The 19,621-nt window shown below is 41.7% G+C and overlaps 1 protein-coding gene across 2 annotated transcripts; it reads right to left on the bottom strand.

Annotated features, from left to right (window-relative positions):
• Window positions 1-44: 44 nt before the first annotated feature.
• On the bottom strand, window positions 45-17,980 carry LOC135557766 (sialomucin core protein 24-like). 2 transcript variants are annotated; one of them, XM_064991356.1, is made up of 6 exons: window positions 17,780-17,978; window positions 16,832-16,894; window positions 6,708-6,809; window positions 5,912-6,016; window positions 5,683-5,760; window positions 45-5,526 (listed from the first exon to the last, which is right to left on the bottom strand). In XM_064991356.1, exons 1-6 carry the CDS (start codon window positions 17,847-17,849, stop codon window positions 5,360-5,362), a joined length of 585 nt encoding a protein of 194 aa, XP_064847428.1. In that variant the 5' UTR covers window positions 17,850-17,978; the 3' UTR covers window positions 45-5,359. The 2 variants fall into 2 exon arrangements, with proteins under 2 accessions (XP_064847428.1, XP_064847429.1); XM_064991357.1 differs by lacking the exon at window positions 5,912-6,016 and having other exon boundaries at window positions 17,780-17,980.
• Window positions 17,981-19,621: the final 1,641 nt, after the last annotated feature.

The following is a 19,621-nucleotide window of genomic DNA, read 5'->3' as shown; positions in this document are numbered from 1 at the left end:
GCAGAAACGTGAGAGAATTTACAGTAAATACAAAGACAAATAAATTGTTTAACAATATTCAAACTTTATTGATTTTAACACCTTGAATCTAATGGCAAAACTATAAAAGAAAACTTAAGGCAAAACAAGATTCCAGGCAAAAAGGACACATCAAACAAGCATAAACCATTAGAGTAGTAGGCATCCTGACTATATGCAACAGCAAGTGTCTGTCAACACATTAACCTGTGTGTCTGTGTGTGTGAGAGAGCGAGAGAGAGGAAATCTGATGAATCATTCCATAAGACCTATGACTTTTTATTCAACAGGACTTAGATCAAGGTGGCATGTGGACATTGTTAAAAAGCAACAAGGTAAAAAAAAAAAAAAAGCTCCAGAGCTTCACACTAATAATGACAGCTGCCTCCAGAGCCAGAGACATGTAAAGGTCAGCCAACTGGGTACAATACTAACGTACACCGTTGTTCCAGAGAACGCTACATTCTAGGGTCAAGAATGTAAATTCCATTTTAGGTTGGAATGTAGGCAAGTCATGGAATGCTTGGTGACAATATTTAGGACAATTTGCCATACTATGCATGTCTGTGGCTCTGGCCAGCTGACCCATTCTTCTGTGTCTGGTTTAGGCTCCCAAAGCAAAGTGTGATTGAGAAAACGAAGACAACATTTAAAGATGCTCTTACAACACAAAGCATCTTTGATTTCATCTTTACAAGGGGTCTGAAAGTGCGGAGTCCCTTTGATATCTATTGGGTGTACTATCCCGTTACGACAAAAATAAAAACCTTCATTTATGTTCAACTGAGTAAGGCACTTTTCTTGAAAAGGTGCAGGGAGAGGAACTGTGTGAGTCTACGGGCACTGGAAAAAATTGGCAACAATCAGAATATTTGTATGAGTTGCTGTGGGTACTGGCGATGTCCTGTGACATCTACTGAAAGAAAATACTATCTCATTGCAAGATGGTGCCTTTCTGCAGTAGGCAGGCATTTTAAATCAGTTTCAAAAACAAACATTGTGTCCTTAGGACTATGGCAAAAGGAGAAATAACAGGGAAGTAACAGTCAGAATGCTGGTTTGATTCACAAATGCTTTATCGGTTGCCACAGCATACTGTGAGGCTGTGAATGCAGTCAAGGCAAAACTAGATTTATACTTCTGACTTGCCATAGTTCGGGGGTCTTTGGGACGTAGCCTAATGCCGTTGGGTGACTGTAGATGAATATTGTAAAAGGCATGCTTAAAACATAAAATCAGGGACAATGAAGGCCAAGGAAAGAAGCATGCGCACATTTAAATGACATTGAGTGTGCTCATACACTACCAAGTTTTTTTGTTTGTTCCATCATTAGGAAAATATTGAGTTAAGAGTTCTCACAAGCATTCATACATTTTTGGAAGCAATACAAAAACGATAAGGCAAAAACAACAAAGCAAAGCTTCGTCAGTGCAACGCTCCATTTTCCATGCCAAGACTGAGGACTTTGGCTTTAATGCACATTGTTTAGGCATACTCTCCACTAGCATACTGTTTGACAAATTCATCAAGTGGTTATTTTACTTTTAAGTGTCTGAAGCCCCAAGAGCCTAATTCAAAATAAAATATTACAATTCCAAGCATTGGACATGCAAAAAATTACAAACAAAGACACAACCGAGTCTTGACATTGACAAGCCACTGCAAGCGAAAGCTATTGATAAAACACTAAAAAAAGATCCATCATCTTGCCTTTACACGATTGAAAGTGGAAACCTTGAAGGAAGATCAACTGAAGGACATGACAGCTCTATGTACAAGGTGGCCATCACACTGTTAGCAGCAAGCTAATCAAAGAACTAGACAAACTGTACGAGCACTACATTTGGGAAACCTACAGTGCCTTGAGAAAGTATTCAAACCTCTGGACTTTTTCTACAATTTGTTGTGTTACAAAGTGGGTGTAAAATTGATTTCATTGCATTTTTTTTGCCATCGATCTAGACAAAATACAAACGTCAAAGCAGAAGAAAAATCCCCCAAAAACTTGTAGGAGTGCACACCTGGGTTGTGCAATACGTGCACATTATTCAAGCTGTCTAGTTGGTTGTTGATCATTACTAGACAGCCATTTTCAAGTCTTGCCATAGATTTATGAGCAGATTTAAATAAAAGCACAACCAGGCCACTCAGGAACATTCAAAGTTGTCTTGGTAGAAACTCCAGTGTATATTTAGCATTGTGTTTTAGGAATTGTCCTGCTGAAAGGTGAATTTGTCTCCCAGTGTCTGTTTGAAAGCAGACAACCAGGTTTCCCGCTATGATTTTACTTGTGCTTAGCTCTATTCCGTTTATTCTTATCCTAAAAAACTCCCGAGTCCTTGCCGAAGACAAGCATACCCATAGCATGATGTAGTCACCACCATGCTTGGAAATATGAAGAGTGGTACTCAGTGATGTGTTGGGAGTTTCCCCAAACATAATGCTTTGTATTCAGAACAAAGTGTCAAATTTCTTTTGCAGTATTATTTGAGTGCCTTATTGCAAACAGGATTCATGTTTTGGAATATTTTTGTTCCTGTACATGCTTCCTTCTTTTCACTGTCAATTAGGTTAGTATTGCAGAGCAACTAGAATGTTGTTGATCTATCCTGTTTTCTCCCATCAATCATTAAACTAACTGTTTTAGAGTCACCATTGGCCTCATGGTGAAATCCCTGAGCGGTTTTCTTCCTCTCCAGCAACTGAGTTAGGAAAGACGCCTGTATCTTTGTAGTGACTGGCTGTATTGACACACCAGCCAAAGTGAAATTAATAACCACCAGGCTCAAAGGAATATTCAAATGTCTACTTTTTATTTTACCCATCTTCCAATAGGTGCCCTTCTATGTAAAACATTGGAAAACCTCTGGTCTTTGTGGTTGAATCTGTGCTTGAAATGAACTGTTTGACCGAGGGACCTTAGATAATTGTACGTGTGGGGGTTTTAGAGATGGAGTAGTCATTTAAAAATCATATTAAACACTATTATTGTGCACAGAGTGAGTCCATGTAACTCGTCAAGCACATTTTTACCCCTGAACTTATTTAGGCTTGCCATAACAAAGGGGTTGAATACCTTTCGACTCGAGACACTTCAGATTTTCATTTTTTAATTAATTTGTAAACATTTCTAAAAACATAATTCCACTTCAACATTTTGGGTGTTGTGTGCAGATCAGTGATACAAAAATCGCAATTTAATCAATTTCAGGCTGTAACAACAATGTGGAAAAAGTCAAGGGGTGTCAATACTTTCTGAAGGAACTCCTCTCCTTGGCACTGCACTTAAAAAAGACAGAGCTCACTGGGAGAAAAGAAAACTCCCAAAATGAAAAGGACGACATCTCAACATTGCGCCCATTTTAAGTTCAGGGACCAGGTATTAGTTAGTTTTGAAATGATCAAATAACTATCAGTTCAATTTACGCATGACTCCAGGAAAAACAAATTAAGAACTAAGCCAAAAATTATTCTTCACTGTTAATTTTCAAAACACAGGCTATAAGGATGTGCCTGTACAATGAGAGGGGGAACTAGCACTAGGGAGCTGTGGGGAACATTCAAAACTTCTGCCTCCATAGGTGACATCTCAACCAATGCCAATATAATCAATTGATACTGTAATAGGTCTTCATCCATCAAAGACCAAGATGAGGAATTAACGTATCGGTCTACTCTTCAATAATAAAAGGCTATTCAGTCCAGCTGGGATACTAGGGTTCTGCTGATCAGGGTTGGGCCCAATTCATTGCAATTATTCAGCAAGTTCAGGAAGTCAACTGAAATTGAAATCATTCACAATCTTCTATGAGGAACATTTTGGAATTTCAGGTAACTACTTGGTTTGAGTGAATTAAAATGGGATTGAGAACCACCCTGGTTCTCTTCTCTCTGCTCATCACCAATATCAGCACCGCATTGCCGTGCCTGTCACCAGACTGCTTTTACTTCACAACAACGACACTCAGGCCTCAGCTAGGAGGAAGAGGAGCAACATCATAATTCTCACTCATCCCCTCTTTGTCACATTCAACATTAAAGGCACTTTACTGCTATCACTGTACGCATCAATAAGGTGCAGACTGTCTTATCTTCATCTCTTTCCGTTCAACACGTGAATTCATCATTAGACTTATTTAATCATTCTCATATATTTACTACAATCTTTTATCTGTAGAACCTTTCGACCATGTCCCAAAGACTTGACTCATTGCGATTGCCTTCCTGTTAAGGGAAGATCTCAAGTCTACTGACTGGACTCTTCACTGTGATCCGTTTGGCTGAAGCCGATAAAGAGAGGGGGTTGTAGAAAGGGGGATTGATTTGGGTGTATTGCATTGAGCTGCTCTCTTGGCAGCGTGTGGTGTGTGCTATGTCTTAACACCAAGGGTCTGACTCCTCCTCTACTTCAGATTGAGGCATCTTCATACAGAATATAAACTTAAAGAATGGAGTACTGCTTCTAGTTCTCCTTTTATTTGGACTTTCTACCATCATTTGATTATAACCCCTTTATATAGGTGTGAAAAACTCTGCCCAGATCTGTCCCACAACAAACAAGAATAAAAGCTGTGCTGCATCATCCAGTCATCAAAATCTGAAAAATTACAGGGGAGGGGACCTCAGTGTTTCTGAAGCATTACCAAGGTGCATGAAGGCCACAAGCTAATGCCATGGCAGCCCCACTATATTCCAACAGAACAGAAAGTCTATTACATAAATGACCGTTGACTCGTTTTACCAGGCCAGGCAGGTAAAACATTCAAATGAAGGGCCAGGGGAGAAGAGCAGTAAATTAGGCTGATTTTTCTCCAGTCACAATGACTAACTGAATGAGGAGAGGGGGAGAGAGGGGGAGGGAGGGGAAACACAGTGACGTAATTCTATGTGCTGAAGGCTGCACCAGGGTGTGAGAAATGCGTAGTGTACACATTCAGTAAAAGATGTGGCGCAAGTGTGGGTGTGTACCACAGGAGGTTGGTGGCACCTTAATTGGGGAGGACGGGCTCGTGCTAATGGCTGGAGCGGAACGGTATCCAATACATCCAACGCATGGTTCCCATGTGTTTGATGCCATTCCGTTTGCTCCGCTGCAGCCATTATTATGAGCCGTCTTCTCCTGAGCAGCCTTCTGTTGTGTGTATAGTTTACAGCCCATGTGTCTATTCAGGCTACAGGCCTAAACCACAAGTTGCTAGCACAATGCAATGAGGAGTGGGGATTGTGGGAGAAACACTGTTTGAGAGAATCACAATGGCCAGGGTTTAGGGGGTTGATATTAGGAGGTTCCAGCTGGCCCCGAAGGAGTGGGGGGCCAGAGTAGGTGTTGGTGTGGGTCCTTCAGAGGGTGTGGTAGTTGCGGTCCTTGGACTTGCAGAATTTGTAGAGGAAGAAGAGTACAGCCTGCAGGCCCAGGACCAGCACGATGCCCCCAATGAAGCTCGCTGCGTCAAACGTTGCATTCTTATGCGGTGCAGGAGAGGGCCACACTGGTGACGCAGTGCTGTCTGCACAGGGTGGGAGTGAGAGCCAAGTCATACCACTATCACCACTAGCCTTTAGGGCCATGTAGAACCACAAACATATTGATAATACACTGGCGGAATTGACTTTTGATTCAGTAATATGATTGGATTTCAGACTGGGCTGGCATGGGAACTTACTTGAAGCAGTCGTTGTGTCAGAGACTGGGACGGTGCCGTTAGTGGGCAGGGCGGTTGGTACTGCAGTAGTCAGGTTAGCTGGACACAGCAGTAAGATATCAGTTTAATACCATTTCACCACTTACAAAAACAGTTGACCATTTCCCCATATTTAGGTTTGACATTACAACCATCCGGCAACCCAGTAGACACACACTGATTAGAAGGGAGCAGCTGAGAGGCTGGTTACCTGTGGTGGACTCAGTGGTGGAGCTGTTAGTGACATTGATGACCGTAGGGATAACAGACATGGTGGGGGTAGGAGGTTTGGCTGAACTTGAAATAAAAGGCTGCACTGAAGAAACCGACACAGAGAGAGACAGAGTATAAAGCAGGGCTGTGACGATTTCAGTATTGCAATACAAAAATGAAAACACAAAGCAGACCTAACACTACGGTCCTGCTGTATGTAAAATATTGTGCGCCATTGCTTGGAAAATAAACGTGACTCTGGATGAGAACCGTTTGTTTCCAACATTAGGGCTGTTAATCAAAAGAAGTTAAATCCACTTTGCTTTTTGTTTCCTTGCCATAATACTAATGGGTATCGTGATACTGGTATCATCCCGGGCCTAGTATAAAGCAGGGAAGAAAGAGGCTACATCTGGATAGTCCCAAAATGCCTCCTACATTCCCCTCCTGACTTCCATTTTGATCTCACAGGATTTGGTAGGTGAATGTAATAGCTAATTGTATGAATTAACGCTTTCACCCATCTAATCCTTTTGGACTGGTGGAATGACAAGGGAGGAGGAAGGCAGCGACAAAGCAATTAGGAAAGGAGGGAAGCATTTCAGAGTATTGAGAGAAAGCAACTGACACCACATAAGAGATATAGAATGTCTCCAAATGCCTAGATCAGTCACTTTCTGTTGAAGGCCAGTCCTGTGTCATGTTAACAAAGTGACAGTGACTGGAATAACAAAGCACATGTAATCCCTCTGGAGAAGCCTTTAACTGAACCAGGTGATGGTATGGGACTTTACCTGAGCAGGTTTCGTTGGAGCAGGCGCCTATAGTCATGTTCTGACTGTATACGGAGGTGACGTTGACACAGGAGACATTGGAGACATCTGGAGTTGCTGCAACTGAACAGAGGGGATAAAAGGAACAAACAAGCACCAATGAAAGACAGTTTTCCAGTAGAGCACTAACACAAAGACAAGAAAATGTGTTCAGGTGATCAGGAAAAGTATATTAATCCTGACACCATAGGGAACATGAGCCATTTAAGAACACAGGGGCTGCATTCCAAACACTTAAGACATACCCTATCCCCTCAGCCCTCAAATTAAGTGGACACTTCTGATGAGTATACACTTGCAGGGTAAGGGAGGAAGGAAGGATTTTTAAAATGGACCGCCCTTGCACAGAAATTCGACACCCATTAAATGCGCGATGATTGTGGTTTCAGCCACCGGTAGCTTGTGGGTGCTTTACATATGCTACAGTCAATTGCACGTCTACTTAAAATGAACTGTATAAATGATTAATATATGCCTACTATATGATAGCTAGCAAATTAATTAGCTAACTAATGGTTAGCTTGCCTAGCTGGAACTTCTGAAGAAGGAAAATGTGTTTTATTTCTAAATTTTCCAAAAACATCATTACATTTACAATGCCGTCATGTGCATTAGTAGCACAATTTATAACTTATTTACATTTGTTTTTACTTACACTTTAATGTTGACGTTGTCATTTTTGGCAGACGTTTCTTAGCGGATGGACAATCGTCACAAATTGACATATGGAGAGTTTCAGTCCCCAAAGTGAACATAATTGTACACTCGCAAACTCGACTAAAAACGAGGGCAGAAGGGCTTACATTTTAAAACTCGCCTTGCTGGGCGAATCAATTGGACCACCCTCCAAGATGGTGACAGCGATTCCCCCAAGGGCACAAGGCGAGGTTAAGTGGACGAGGGTGTGTCTTTTAAGAGTTTGAACCACAGCCAAGTATTATCTTGTTTTCAGTCAAATGGGATGGGCTTGTCAGCTCAGGAGTCTAGTGCGAGTTCAGTCATTCTCCTTCCTGTAAAGTCAGAAATCATAGCCAGCCCCCTCCCCCACTGCATGATCTATCCCATTACTGATTAATCCAAGGGGGTGGATAGATACACTACCTTTTCAAAAGTTTGGAGTCACTTAGAAATATCCTTGTTTAAAAAATAAAAAAAATAAAAATTGTCCATTAAAATAACACCAAACTGATCAGAAATACAGTGTAGACAATGTTAATGTTGTAAATGACTATTGTTGCTGGAAACAGCAAATTTTACATGTGATATCTACAGAGACCCATTATCAGCAACCATCCTGTGTTCCAATGGCACATTGTGTTAGCTAATCCAAGTATCACTTTAAAAGGCTAATTGATCATTAGAAAACCCTTTTGGAATTATGTTCGCATAGTTAGAAAACTGTTGTGCTCCAATCAAGTTGTAGAAACATCATGGATGATCAATGGAAACAGGATGCACCTAAGCTCAATTTCCAGTCTCATAGCAAAGCGTCTGAACACTTAAGGTATGTTTTTTTTAAAATCAATTTGCAAAAACGTCATGAAACCCATTTTCGCTTTGTGATGGGGTATTGTGTAGATTTTTTTTGTTTTAAACCTACAGGTGATTTATCTCATGCTCGCACTGTTCTGAAACTAACCTTGTCTGCACTACCACTAACCTTGTCTTGAAGTTGAGAATCTTATTTGGATACTCCTCACGTTCTCTCCTTCTCAAAACCCCACTGGAGGAGCAGGTCAGAGGGGAGGGACCTCTGGTTCTCTCATCCAGTGGGGGTTTGAGAAGGAGACGAGAGGACACGAGGAGCATCCAATTAAGATTATCCGTGTGTGACCCCACTATCAGTGTGTGTGTGTGTGTGTGTGTAAGGCAGACTTTTCCATTGGTGGAGGGGGTAGAGGTGGCTGTTACCTCACAGGCAGCTATGAAAGGTGGAGCTCACTAACACACATTCCAGAAGGATCTTGACAGTGTGAGCCGAACCCACTGCAAGGGGCATCCAGTGAGAGATCGGAGGGAAGAGGATTGTCAGAGGGGAAATCCTTAAAGAGCCAAGTGCTGCATAACGCTTTATGTTTCTTACATCCAGTACACTTTGAGCTAAACCAGCTGGCATGTGTAGCTCAGTGGGATTAAACTACAGCCTTCAGAACAAAAATGGAGCCCCTCTGACGCCTATGCGTTTACATGAAATCCCTAAACCAATGATAAATCTGGTAATAGCAGTGGGGCTTGCAGTAACTCACCACAATGAGCTGGGTCATTACCTAGGCCTAAGTGAGCTGGGTCTGTATTGTAGCCAACTTTAGAATGTCACTCTCCACGGTCAGTCTGTGTGAACTTCCAGATTTAGTTCATATCTAATTGGTGATCCTGTTGTAGGGTTTGTGAAAAGCATTTGTTCAGACCTCCGACCTACTGTGTGGTGAGAGACGGTTAGTTCTGGTGTGAGAGAGACTGCCGAGTTATTAGTTCTGGTGTGTGACAGCACTGTGAGGATTGTCTGTCAGTCATTAACCAGGTTTCATCCACAGATTTTAAATCAGAATAAAGTCATAACTTACTAAAAAATATATAATTCACAACAGCTGTGATGGCAACAAGTAATATATATGCCTTGCGAAAGTATTCGGCCCCCTTGAACTTTGCGACCTTTTGCCACATTTCAGGCTTCAAACAAAGATACAAAACTGTATTTTTTTTGTGAAGAATCAACAAGTGGCACACAATCATGAAGTGGAACGACATTTATTGGATATTTCAAACTTTTTGAACAAATCAAAAACTGAAAAATTGGGCGTGCAAAATTATTCAGCACCTTTACTTTCAGTGCAGCAAACTCTCTCCAGAAGTTCAGTGAGGATCTCTGAATGATCGAATGATGACCTAAATGACTAATGATGATAAATACAATCCACCTGTGTGTAATCAAGTCTCCGTATAAATGCACCTGCACTGTGATAGTCTCAGAGGTCCGTTAAAAGCGCAGAGAGCATCATGAAGAACAAGGAACACACCAGGCAGGTCCGAGATACTGTTGTGAAGAAGTTTAAAGCCGGATTTGGATACAAAAAGATTTCCCAAGCTTTAAACATCCCAAGGAGCACTGTGCAAGCGATAATATTGAAATGGAAGGAGTATCAGACCACTGCAAATCTACCAAGACCTGGTCGTCCCTCTAAACTTTCAGCTCATACAAGGAGAAGACTGATCAGAGATGCAGCCAAGAGGCCCATGATCACTCTGGATGAACTGCAGAGTTCTACAGCTGAGGTGGAAGACTCTGTCCATAGGACAACAATCAGTCATATATTGCACAAATCTGGCCTTTATGGAAGAGTGGCAAGAAGAAAGCCATTTCTTAAAGATATCCATAAAAAGTGTCGTTTTAAAGTTTGCCACAAGCCACCTGGGAGACACACCAAACATGTGGAAGAAGGTGCTCTGGTCAGATGAAACCAAAATTGAACTTTTTGGCAACAATGCAAAACATTATGTTTGACGTAAAAGCAACACAGCTCATCACCCTGAACACACCATACCCACTGTCAAACATGGTGGTGGCAGCATCATGGTTTGGGCCTGCTTTTCTTCAGCAGTGACAGGGAAGGTGGTTAACATTGATGGGAAGATGGATGGAGCCAAATACAGGACCATTCTGGAAGAAAACCTGATGGAGTCTGAAAAGACCTGAGACTGGGACGGAGATTTGTCTTCCAACAAGACAATGATCCAAAACATAAAGCAAAATCTACAATGGAATGGTTCAAAATTAAACATATCCAGGTGTTAGAATGGCCAAGTCAAAGTCCAGTCCTGAATCCAATCGAGAATCTGTGGAAAGAACTGAAAACTGCTGTTCACAAATGCTCTCCATCCAACCTCACTGAGCTCGAGCTGTTTTGCAAGGAGGAATGGGAAAACATTTCAGTCTCTCGATGTGCAAAACTGATAGAGACATACCCCAAGCGACTTACAGCTGTAATCGCAGCAAAAGGTGGCGCTACAAAGTATTAACTTAAGGGGGCTGAATAATTTTGCACGCCCAATTTTTCAGTTTTTGATTTGTTAAAAAAGTTAATATCCAATAAATGTCGTTCCACTTTATGATTGTGTCCCACTTGTTGATTCTTCACAAAAAAATACAGTTTTATATCTTTATGTTTGAAGCCTGAAATGTGGCAAAAAGTCGCAAAGTTCAAGGGGGCCGAATACTTTCGCAAGGCACTGTGTGTATTATATATATATATATATATATATATATATATATATGCGACAGAACTAGTTTGTTCGACATGGTGGGATCTTTGTCTTGTAAAATGAATTACGGGAGAAATGGAGGTGGAAACACCTTTGTGTGCAAATATTGATATCAAATCAAATTGTATTAGTTACATGTGCCGAATACAACAGACCTTACAGTGAAATGCTTAATTACAAGCCCCTAACCAACAATGCAGTTAAAAAAAAACAAGATACAGATAAGAAATAAAAGCAAACAGTAAAATAACAATAGCGAGACTATATACAGGGGGGTACCGGTACAGAGTCAATGTGCGGGGGCACCGGTTAGTTGGTTGTATGTACATGTAGGTAGAGTTATTAAAAGTGATTATGCTTAGATGATAACAGAGTAGCAGTGGTGTAAAGGGGGGGGGGCAATGCAAATAGTCTGGGAGGCCATTTGATTAGATGTTCGTCTTTAGGCTTGGGGTTAGAAACTGTTTAGAAGTCTCTTGGACCTAGACATGACGCTCCAGTACCTCTTGCCGTGCGGTAGCAGAGAGAACAGTCTATGATTAGGGTGGCTGGAGTCTTTGACAATTTTTAGGGCCTTCCTCTGACACCGCCTGGTATAGAGGTCCTGGATGGCAGGAAGCTTGGCCCCAGTGATGTACTGGGCCGTACGCACTACCCTCTGCACCTTGCGATCGGAGGCCAAGCAGTTGCCATACCAGGCAGTGATGCAACCAGTCAGGATGATCTCGATGGTGCAGCTGTAGAACCTTTTGAGGATCTGAGGACCCACGTTAAAATTTCAGTCTCCCGTGTGGGAATAGGCTTTGTCGTGCCCTCTTCACAACTGTCTTGGTGTGCTTGGACCATGTTAGTTTGTTGGTGATGTGGACACCAAGGAATTTGAAGCTCTCAATCTGTTCCACTGCAGCTCTGTTGATGAGAATGGGGGTGTGCTCGTCTGGTAGGCTTGTGTCACTGGGCATCTCGACTGTGCATCCCTTTGTAGTCTGCAATGGTTTGCAAGCCCTGCCACATCCGACTAGCGTCAGAACCGGTGTAGGACGATTCGATCTTAGTCCTGTATTGACGCTTTGCCTGTTTGATTGTTCAGCGGAGGGCGTAGCGGGATTTCTTATAAGCTTCCGGATTAGAGTCTCGCTCCTTGAAAGCGGTAGCTCTAGCCTTTAAGCTCAGTGCAGATGTTGCCTGTAATCCTTCTGGTTGGGGCATGTACGTACGGTCACTGTGGGGACGATGTCGTCGATGCACATATTGATGAAGCCAATGACTGATGTGGTGTACTCCTCAATGCCATCGGAGGAATCCTGGAACATATTCTAGTCTGTGCTAGCAAAACAGTCCTTAGCTTAGCATCTGCTTCATCTGACCACTTAAAAAATTGATCTAGTCACTGGTACTTCCTGCCTTCATTTTTGCTTGTAAGCAGGAATAAGGAGGATAGAATTATGGTCAGATTTGCCAAATGGAAGGTGAGGGAGAGCTTTGTATGCGTCTCTGTTTGTGGAGTAAAGGTGGTCCAGAGTTTTTTTTTCTTCTGGTTGCACATTCAACATGCTGATAGAAATGTGGTAAAATGGATTTAAGTCCCCAGCTACTATGAGCGCTGCCTCTGGGTGAGCGTTCTTGTTTGCTTATGGCAGAATACAGATAAACTATCTAGGTAGATCGTGTGTTCTACAGCTTATCATGACATACTCTACCTCAGGCGAGCAAAACCTCCAGACTTCCTTAGATATCATGCACCAGCTGTTATTTACAAAAATACATAGCCCGCCACCCCTTGCTTTACCAGACGCTGCTGTTCTAACCTGCCGGTACAGCGTATAAGCAGCCAGCTGAATGTTCATAGTGTAGTCGTTCAGCCATGACTCCGTGAAGCATAAGATATTACAGTTTTGAAACACTGTGTCGCTGATGCATACAAGCCGCTGATGCACGCCTTTGGAACATCTGCATTAAAAAAAAATCTAATAAATTCATTATTAATTTTAGGCAGGTCGAAAGAAACATGATACGAATAAAAATGTACAGTTTACATACCTTAGCCAAATACATTTAAACTCAGTTTCACAATTCCTGACATTTAATCCCAGTAAAATTTCCCTGTCTTAGGTCAGTTAGGATCACCACTTTATTTTAAGAATGTGAAATGTCAGAATAATAGTACAGAGAATTATTTACTTCAGCTTTTATTTCTTTCATCACACTCCCAGTGGTTCAGAAGTTTACATGCTACCAAATACTAATTGTGTATTAACTTTAAAATTGTTTAACTTGGGTCAAATGTTTAGGGTAGCCTTCCACAACCATCCTACAATAATTTGGATGGTTCCTCCTGACAGAGCTGGTGTAACTGTCAGGTTTGTAGGCCTCCTTGCCTCATTTTCTACAGGATTGAGGTCAGGGCTTTATGATGGCCACTCCAATACCTTGACTTTGTTGTCCTTAAGCCATTTTGCCACAACTTTGGAAGCATGCTTGGGGTCATTATCCATTTGGAAGACCCATTTGAGACCAAGCTTTAACTTCCTGACTGATGTCTAAAGATGTTGCTTCAATATATCCACATAACTTTCAATCCGCATGATGACATCTATTTTGTGAAGTGCACCAGTCCTTCCTGCAGCAAAGCACCCCCACAACATGATGTTATCACCCCCGTGCTTCACGGTTGGGATGGTGTTCTTCGGCTTGCAAGCATCCCCCTTTTCCCTCCAAACATAACGATGGTCATTATGGCCAAACAGTTCTATATATTTTTGTCCCCATGTGCAGTTGCAAACCGTAGTCTGGCTTTTTTATGGCGGATTTGTAGCACTGGCTACTTCCTTGCTGAGAGGCCTTTCAGAGTATGTCGATATAGGACTCGTTTTACTGTGGATATAGATACTTTTGTACCCATTTCCTCCAGCATCTTCACAAGTTCCTTTGCTGTTGTTCTGGGATTGATTTGCATTTTTCGCACCAAAGTACGTTCATCTCTAGGATTAAGACCGCGTCTCATTCCTGAGTGGTATGGCGGCTGCATGGTCCCATGGTGTTTATACTTGCCTACTATTGTTTGTACAGATGAACGTGGTACCTTCAGGCATTTGTAAATTGCTCCCAATGATGAACCAGACTTGTGGAGGTCTACCATTTTTTTTCTCCTTTTGATTATCACATAATGTCAAGCAAAGAGGCACTGAGTTTGAAGGTAGGCCTTGAAATACATCCACAGGTACACCTCCGATTCACTCAAATGATGTCAATAAGCCTATCAGAAGCGTCTAAAGCCATGACATCATTTTCTGGAATTTTCCAAGCTGTTTAAAGGCACAGTCAACTTAGTTTATCCGGTTTGGGATAGGGGGCAGCATTTTCACGTTCGGATGAAAAGCGTGCCCAGAGTAAACTTCCTGCTACTCAGGCCCAGAAGCTAGGATATGCATATTATTAGTATTATTGGATAGAAAACACGCCGAAGTTTCTAAAACTGTTTGAATGATGTCTGAGTATAACAGAACTCATATGGCAGGTGAAAACCAGAGAAAATCCAACCAGGAAGTGGGAAATCTGAGGTTTGTAGTTTTTCCCAACTCATTGCCTATCGAATATTCAGTGTCTATGGGGTCATATTGCACTTCCTACAGCTTCCACTAGATGTCAACAGTCTTTAGAACCTTGTTTGAGGCTTCTACTGTGAAGTGGGGGCGAATGAGAGCTGAATCAACCAGAGGCCTGCCAGAGTGCCATGAGCTGTTTACGTGCGAGTTAGCTTGCGTTCCATTGCAATTCTAAAGACAAAGGAATTCTCCGGTTGGAACATTATTGAAGATTTATCATCTTAAAAACATCCTAAAGATTGATTCTATACATTGTTTGACATGTTTCTACGAACTGTAATATAACTTTTTTAACTTGCACTTGTGAATGTATGAAAGATACATATTTAAAAAAAATATTTTTGAATTTCGCCATCTGCCTTTTCAGCGGAATGTTGTTGAGGAACCCCTAGCCATAAGTTATGTAAACTTCTGACCCACTAGAATTGTGATAGTCAGTTTATAAGTAAAATATCTGTCTGTAAACAATTGTTGGAAAAATAACTTGTCATGCACAAAGTAGATGCCCTAACCGACTTGCCAAAACTATAGTTTGTTAACAAGAAATTTGCTGAGTGGTTGAAAAACGAGTTAATGACTCTGACCTAAGTGTATGTAAACTGCCTGACTACAACTGTATTTCAGTAAAACAGGATAGGAGTATGTCATCTGGCTATACGCCATGCCAGGATTGCTCAATTGGCGGCCCACGGGCCTAATTTGGCCCGCTTACGCTCCGTTCCTTGCCTCAGGCTGCACACGCTGGTCTCTTTTCAAGTGATCATATTTCACCCAGGAGCAGGATAGAAAAAAAAAGATGTCCATATGCACTCAAATAGCGAATGGAAACTGCTGTCCCGCAGATCATTTTTTAAATCATATGCCGGGTAGACTCAACCGGTTTTATAGTGCAGCTGAGAAATAAATACAGTAGCAGCTGGGATCATCCTCTTTTTAGTGGCAACTGCCAAAACTGAGGGCCTACACTCAGCTCAGTCCACATAATCATGGAGGATAATGCGCCTGAATAGAAGGTTCCAACTTACCACACCCACAATTCAGATAGTCCTATAATACTGTCTATGTAGTTTGCTACGTTGAAGTAAATTATACAAATCATGATGACAGACACACAGGCTCTCTGAAAACATCCCACAACCCTACGTAGCTTAAATGGCACCTCCTAAAACACACAATGGGATTGGCACTGCTTCTTCTCAGCATCACACACACGCACATACCTGGGAATGACGCACCTTTTCACCTTTATTACTCAGCAGTGTGTCATGGGCAATGATCTGGGCTTGGCTTAAAAACCCAATTAAAACAACCTGTAACCTCAATTCACTGGGCTGATAACATCCACAGGCAAACAGAGTTACGATGAGGCAGTCAGAGCAGCAGGCTGGCTATGTAAACATTTATAAACTAGGTGGTTAGAGCCCTGAATGCTGATTGATATACCACATCTGTCAGCCAGACCATATACCACCGGTATGACAAAACATTATTTTTACTGCTCTAATTACATTGATAACCAGTCAATAATAGCAAAAATGCAGCGCGAGGGTTTGTGGTATATGGCACTCCGCGATGTCGTGCCTAAGAACAATCCTTAGGTGTGGTATACTGGCCATATACCACGCCCCCTCGTGCCTTATTGTTTAATTATAGTGTATGACTCAGGCATCTAGGAGCTTAGTATATCACACCATCGACCAAAGCCTAAAAACAAACAAACATCCCCATTGGAGATTGAGACCACAATATCAAGACATTTATCATGATAGTCTGACCAGGTATTGCCATTATCGTAATGAGATAATTGCGTAGCAAAGTGTTCTTGTCCAAAAGGACCAGCAGATATCTCTACTCTATAAAATGGCTGGTGTGGAAGAGATAAATGTCCTAGTAGCTTCCTAAACTACATAAGCAGACACTTTTACTAAGGACACACATTTCTCTGTTCACTGCCTTGCCCAAACCACCCATTGTCCCAGTCTTTTTTGACTTGCATCTCAAAATGGCTACCTCTTGATCCTTTGGAATGACATTGTCAAAAAACAGAATCAACTGGCTTACAAGATACCTGAAAGATAACGATACTGTCTGGCAGTTTACTGTTCCTAACTTAAAAGTTCAGCATGGCTCAGGAAATTGTAGGCTTAAGCTTACATGCCAAAATGTATGACTCTTCACCACAATATCATGCATGTAGGAGCAGGAAAAGTGGGTACTTACATGTGCAGTTCATCCATTGACAGTCACCAACACATGCGTCACAATCAAATGCAGCACAATCAACTGAAACGGGAAACATCAATTAACATAAGTAATTACAAGTGTATAACTGAGGTTAGATGTAATAGGGGGAATTTGCCCAACTTTGACGGATATAGACCTAATTGGACCTGCCAGGGAGATATTTACTAGGCAAACCATTACTCAAATGTATGCAACGTTAAATCGTTAGTCACAGGGAGTGGTAAAGTTACTCAGCGATTCCTTGTACATAAAATCAGTCTAACGTTACGAGGTGAGAAAGGTCATGTCAACATCAAGTGCATTACATTTAAAATACCTGTGTCAATGAGGGACTTTAACATTGTCCCTCTGTTCGTGTGACTTGTGTAGCTTCATAGCTAAATAACTAGAGCTTCATAACGCAACATAACTCTAATGTGACGCAAGGCTGACAGGCTTGTTGTTGCATATGATAACAGCCAGCTGGACATGGGCAATGAGAGAATAGCTGGCCGATTCACTAACCATCCATTTTCGAAAGTTGTTGTGAAAGGGTAAATTAAAAGCGACACATTTGCCTGTAAGTTCAGGGTTGCTGGCTAGCGTTAGTATTTGTTTCTTCTAAAAGCTAGTTGGAGGACGTTAACGTGGGCTGCTTGATATGTCGCGCGCGCAGCTAGCTGGCTAAACTCCGCACATATCCTTAGAAAAACCAACTAGCTTGACATGATTTGACAACACGTGGAATTCGCACAAATAATTTAAACAAACTATTTGCAGTCACATTTGGGGGAACTAGATAGACATGAGACATAAATATGCACTCAAACGTCTCGCGCAGTTACCTCTCCTTAGTTAGCTCGCTAACGTTAGCTCGCTCGCTGGCTTTCCAATGCAGAAAGCGCAAGAACACGTTGTGTTGTGCTTTGTAGGTCGCAAACTTACCTATGTATGCAGCTGTTGTTGCACTCACCAATGCGAGTACCAATGTAACGCACACAAGTTTTAAAAACATGTTGTTAAATTTCTATTTTTCCTCAATTTGTTCTACCCGAATTTGAGTCGCGAGAGATCTGGATATCTGCTGGATACGGGGCTTGTTGCTAACTTGCTACTTCCTTCTACACAGGTCATGTGGCACTTTTTATTGCTTGCTTGCAGGGAGGGGTAAAGAGATGTGTCGTGAAGTGAGACGTCCAGTACTGACTTTATTTCACGGTATGGCCTAGGCCTACTGTACTTAAAAACACGGACCTCCTGTTTATACTACTTCACTGCAGAGTGGCACAGTTATAATAACTTGTCTCGGGTAAGTGGCAACATGTTTTCTTCTGAAAGAAACTCACACCTGTCATGAATCACAATTGAAATAACCAATGATTTAATTATTGCGTATCATCTGCTGATATAGAATCACTTGCAAATTGTTGATGAAACAAACAGATAATACATTCCAACCAACTCACAGCCCCTTGTTATAACTATTTTTATTTATTGAATTCGGTTCTGACTGTACACTACAGTGCAGGAATTTGGACAGCAGGCCTACTGTTTTTGTGGCCTCTTAGGTCAAGATACCATTTCCTGTATAGTCCACCACCACAAAATCACATATCGAGAGGACTAGAAATGCCACAAGTCTTTTGTTTTGACGAGTCTGCTTTGATTTACTCAAAAGAGGAGAGATTGAATCAACAAAAAGTCATTTTTAGGTGGGAATGATTGTTTCACATATACAGGGTACACTACATCTCTATCTAGCTTTCATTTCTGGTGTGAAAAAAGCTACAGTTGAAGTCTTAAGTTTACATACACTTAGGTTGGAGTCATTAAAAGTAGTTTTTCAACCACTCCACAAATTTCTTGTTAACAAACTATAGTTTTGGTAAGTCGGTTAGGATATCTACTTTCTGCATGTCACAACTAACAATTGTTTACAGACAGATGATTTCACTTATAACTCACTGTATCACAATTCCAGTGGGTCAAAAGTTTACATATACTAAGTTGACTGTGCCTTTAAACAGCTTGGAAAATTCCGGAAAATTATGTCATGGCTTTAGAAGCTTCTGATAGGCTAATTGACATCATGTGAGTCAATTGGAGGTGTACCTGAGGCTGTATTTCAAGGCCTACCTTCAAACTCAGTGCCTCTTTGCTTGACATCATGTGAAAATCAAAAAAACTAAATTTGTAGAACTCCACAATTCTGGTTCATCCTTGCTAGCAATTTCTAAACGCCTGAAGGTACCACGTTCATCTGTACAAACAATAGAATTATAAACACCATGGGACCACGTAGCCGTCATACCGCTCAGGAAGGAGACGCGTTCCGTCTCCTAGAGATGAACGTACTTTGGTGCGAAAAGTGCAAATCAATCGCAGAACAACAGCAAAGGACCATGTGAAGTTGCTGGAGGAAACAGGTACAAAAGTATCTATCCACAGTAAAACAAGTCCTATATCGACATAACCTGAAAGGCCACTCAGCAAGGAAGAAGCCACTGCTCCAAAACCGCCATAAAAAAGCCAGACTACGGTTTGCAACCGCACATGGGGACAAAGATCCTACTTTTTGGAGAAATGTCCTCTGGTCTAATGAAACAAAAATAGAACTGTTTGGTCATAATGACCATCGTTATGTTTGGAAGAAAAAGGGGGAGGCTTGCAAGCCGAAGAACACCATCCCAACCGTGAAGCACGGGGGTGGCAGCATCATGTTGTCCGTGTGCTTTGCTGCAGGAGGGACTGGTGCACTTCACAAAATAGATGGCATCATGAGGTAGG

Source organism: Oncorhynchus masou, chromosome 16 (assembly GCF_036934945.1).
Source record: "Oncorhynchus masou masou isolate Uvic2021 chromosome 16, UVic_Omas_1.1, whole genome shotgun sequence".
NCBI lineage: Eukaryota > Metazoa > Chordata > Actinopteri > Salmoniformes > Salmonidae > Oncorhynchus > Oncorhynchus masou.
This window is presented reverse-complemented; position numbering and strand designations above follow the sequence as displayed.